At 40.4% G+C, this 4337-nt stretch overlaps 1 protein-coding gene across 1 annotated transcript in view; it reads left to right on the top strand.

Moving 5' to 3' along the window:
* Positions 1 to 4337, top strand: part of tanc1b (tetratricopeptide repeat, ankyrin repeat and coiled-coil containing 1b) — a 129644-nt gene that overhangs the window by 122905 nt on the left and 2402 nt on the right. Inside the window, exons 22-26 of the mRNA XM_059342545.1 lie at positions 43 to 175; positions 926 to 955; positions 1079 to 1170; positions 2418 to 2564; positions 4139 to 4239. Coding sequence (XP_059198528.1) covers positions 43 to 175; positions 926 to 955; positions 1079 to 1170; positions 2418 to 2564; positions 4139 to 4239 — 503 coding nt within the window. The remainder of the gene's footprint in view (positions 1 to 42; positions 176 to 925; positions 956 to 1078; positions 1171 to 2417; positions 2565 to 4138; positions 4240 to 4337) is intronic.

Raw genomic sequence — 4337 nt, forward strand, 5'->3', positions numbered from 1 at the left:
TCGTCAACACATTATTTAACTGTTGCTGCTGCTCTCATGTAGGTCCAGTATTTGGTGGAGAGAGGAGCGGTGATAGAGCATGTGGACTACAGTGGGATGAGGCCTCTGGACCGGGCCATAGGCTGTCGCAACACGTCGGTGGTGGTGACTCTGCTGAAGAAAGGGGCCAAGCTGGGTAAGCACAAGGACTTTTATTCCTACAAGTCGGTGTAAAACCTAGCTTTTACTATACGTTTGTAGTTATGTCTGCAGATATTCGGTGCTGTCAGTTAGTTCACCAGCTGTTAGTCCTCCTGTGGTCTCCGGAAACTGTCCGTGGTCTGCTGAATTCTTTCACGTCTCAGTAAACATCGAGAGACTCTCGAGAGTATTTTGTTTTGCCCCTGTGTCGAGCTCAGTATCTCATGGTACTAAGAATAAAATCAGACTAATTTTGTGGAATGTTGCGGAAAAAACCCTGATTCCATTCCTTCGCTTTGTGTGTGCGCGCACGCTCACTTTTCCTGGTATGTCAGAGTTTGTGTGTGTGTGTGTGTGTGTGTGTGTGTGTGCGTGTGTCATTCCTCTTTTCCCTCATGTGCTGCTTGGCTAATTTAAGAATGTGACTTATCACCTAAATGACATTCATAGAGCTATCTGGGTCTGCGGCTTATCTCCAGTGCACTACGCTGTCTCAGAAAGAAAAAAAAAGTAATGGGCAGAACCTTTAAAAAATTTCTTTCAGCACAGTCAACACTCATGCATGCATTTACTGCAGAAAGCACGAGGCCATTTCAAGTTGAGTGACACGTAATTGTATGTTGTCACAAAACACTTTGTAACCCTTTTCCTTTCACTACAAATGACTGCTCTTGCTGTTGCATGACCTCTTTTCTCTTCACTCTCTCCCTCTTAACTCTTTCTTAACTGCCTTCAATAAACTAAGGCTACAGAACGTCACCTTACGATCGATCAGGTACAATCTTTAGGTAACTTTACCTTGTACCAATTTACAGAGAATACAGTGACCATCTGTTGGCAGCGGCAACAACAACATAACACGCCATTATCTGCTTCTCTCGTCCCTCTACACCCACAGGGAACGCCGCTTGGGCCATGGCTACTTCCAAGCCTGACATCCTGATCATCCTCCTGCAGAAGCTGATGGAGGAGGGGAATCTGCTTTACAAGGTAAAAGGCCTGGGCGATATATCCATATAAAAATGTATATCAATATATTTTTAAATGTGATAAGGAATTGGACCGTATTGCAGATATCGAAATAGTTAGTACATACAGTATAGTCATCATTTATAAATTGTACAAACAAAGTAATATATAAAAATCACTTGCAGGATTAAAATTCAGAAAATAAATTAATATAATATTTGATATTTATGATAAGGACTGGTGTTGATTAAAAAATAGACTATGAAACGAGAAAATAATATTAATGTAGAATATTTCTAAAGCTTGATTTTGGGGAGCACTTGGTTTGTATGAGTGTGTTTAAGTGAAACCAAAAACATGACATGGGATGTGTCATGAACATTAATGACACTTTGAAGTAACATTAATGCTCATGATACGTGTCATGTCATGTTTCTGACAGGCTTGTGTCACTCTTATGTAGACACCTTCAAAATAAAGTGTTACCATATCTTGCTAAAGTCACAAAGGCATGTTCAAAAAATTGCCTAAGTCATTATTTCTTTTAAGTTACATAATTTACACACAGTGTTATTACTATGACAATAGCCAGTTTTTTGTGTTTCCTGCAAAACTTGAAAAAATGAGTTAGGCGATTATTTTAACAGGGTGACGATATTTGGCTTTGACTTTGACTGAACTGCTTACTTTGCGATAAAAATGACGGGATATATATATATATATCATATATCGATATTTAGCCTAAATATATGGGGATATGACTTTTGGTCCACATCGCCCTACAAGGTAACAGAAGTCACTGTTACTGTAAAGAGCACCCTACTGTCTTAATTAAATGTTTCATGTTCCTAAAACGCCATGCTGTGTTTAAAGAGACACAAATATAGCCTAAGTCATTATCAGATGATGTCATGTTTTCTTACACAGAAGTGGAAAAAGCACTGAACAGTATAATTAAGTTCAGCACAACAATGGACTGATTACTGTCCTTTTCTAGCTCAGCTAAATGCAGAATAGATGTGTATGTTCCGCACCACTTAGCAAAGGAGCCGTGATCGATGCCTGACATTTAACAGATTGAGTTGGTGGCAGAAAGGACAAGGCTGTCAGGTGTTGAGTGTGTTTGTTATTTTCCTGTGTGTTGTATGTGTGATTGATGAGAAGGGAAGGCTGGAGCCAGAGAGCAGCTACAGCAGGACTATCTGCTGAATGCCTCTGCTCTGCTTCTCTCTTCCTCACTGCCTGTTTGCCCTCCATGTGTCCTCCAGAAAGGGAAGATGAAGGAGGCGGCCCAGAGGTACCAGTACGCCCTGAGGAAGTTTCCTAGAGAAGGCTTTGGCGATGACCTGAAGGCGTTTAAAGACCTGAGGGTGTCTCTGTACCTCAATCTCTCCCGCTGTCGCAGAAAAACCAATGTAAGCCTCTCAAGAGACACTCCACTTTTTTTTATCTTTGCTCCTCAGCCAGCACTGTATTTTTTATCCTTGAATGGCTTTAAATAAGGTTTCTCACTCACCAGCGTTTTATTTGTCAGGGTAATGAATATCATTGGGCATCATTAAATGGGTCTTTGGTTAAGAATAGACTTTTTTCTTCCTGGGAAGTATCTCCAATGTTTTAGACAGAAAGATGAATCTGTGACTGGGACTCCAGCATGTGGGAAGATTTGAGCATGTGTGGGCAGAGGAAGCTTGTTAGTGTTCAGATGGTAACGGGGAGGAGGTGGGGGGAGAAGCTAGGAGCGCACCGGGCAGTGGACTCAATCTCCTCAAATCTTCTTGTGAAACAATCTCAGCTCCTGCGTCTGCCAGCCTGTCTGCTCACTCAGCCAGAGCAGAACTGTGCCGAGCAGTTTCCTGTTAGAGTTTTCGCTCCGTTTAAACAGAACGGTGAATTAAATGACTGTTTGAGATGGACCGGAAATGTTTTAATGACTGAAGCAAACATGAGGAGAGGGAGGAATGTTTAAGCTGTCCTGTCTTTGTGTTTCTAGATAATTGTTTCTGCAGAAAAAGCTTCTTCACACAAGTTTGTTTACATAAGTCTTAGTCACAAGTTCAGCAGGAAGACTTATGTAGCGAGTCAGCCGGTGATGTGATTGCATGCCGCAAGCTAGCAGGAGATCCATGAGGTTGTCTGTTGTGTGTTTCTACAGAGTTACTTTATCACTTCACACAGGGAGCACCAGTGCTGCAGAGATGTAGCACGGGTCAAACGCAACCGTTACTTAGATCAGTGATTCTTCACAGTGCAGCGCATGGACCCCCAGGCGCTGCTAAGAGGTCCCTGAGAAGTTTTCAGATAAAATATGTGAATAATAATATGAGTAAAGAGTTAGTATAGCCTGCATTTACTTTATGATTAGACTTGTATTAATCATTGCTGATTTACACAAACTACAACACTGATTCCAAGAGGGGCTGCTGTGTAAAACCTTGAATAAAAAGAAAACGCAATGCTTTGTAAATCCTTTATGATTTATATTTAATTGAATACATTAAATATATATATATATATATTTGAGATCAATTATAGATATTAAATGTTCAAACTGAAACTTGTTTTAGGAAATGAACACCAAACTCTGAATTTGATGCTTTCAATTTTTGTTTATGTTTCACATGGCATTGCAACATTTTTTTTGGAATCAGGGCTGTATTTTCTTTACATAAACTATTTTGTAGGCCTGTCATATCAAGTCACAGACTAGGCCTATTATTCGATATATTTTTATACAGAATTGTATACTTTCATTGTATACCATTTAAAATACTCACATACATACAGAATGTGGTCCCTGGTATATTCTCTATCTGGTAAACTCTGACTTGTAAATACTGTTATGTCCTCAAAGCACCACTCTTAGTGCAACAAGGGCAAAATGTGTCGACTGTCTACCTTAAAATGTTTATTTCGATAACTGAAACTAAGCCACATCTGCTGGAAGTTAAACCGGCTGACTTATTTATTGAGTTTGCTCCTTCTGTAGGATTTTGGGATGGCTGAGGAGTTTGCAACAAAAGCACTGGAGCTGAAACCCAAATCCTATGAGGCCTACTATGCCCGCGCAAGAGCTAAAAGAAGCAGCAGGTAAAGTATTCAGCAGAGCTCCACAACAGCTCCTCTGGTTGTTATTGGTGATGAATGATGTGGTCTGGATCTGCTAACAATGTTTCTTCAATCTGCAG

This window comes from Centropristis striata, chromosome 10 (genome assembly GCF_030273125.1).
Source record: "Centropristis striata isolate RG_2023a ecotype Rhode Island chromosome 10, C.striata_1.0, whole genome shotgun sequence".
NCBI lineage: Eukaryota > Metazoa > Chordata > Actinopteri > Perciformes > Serranidae > Centropristis > Centropristis striata.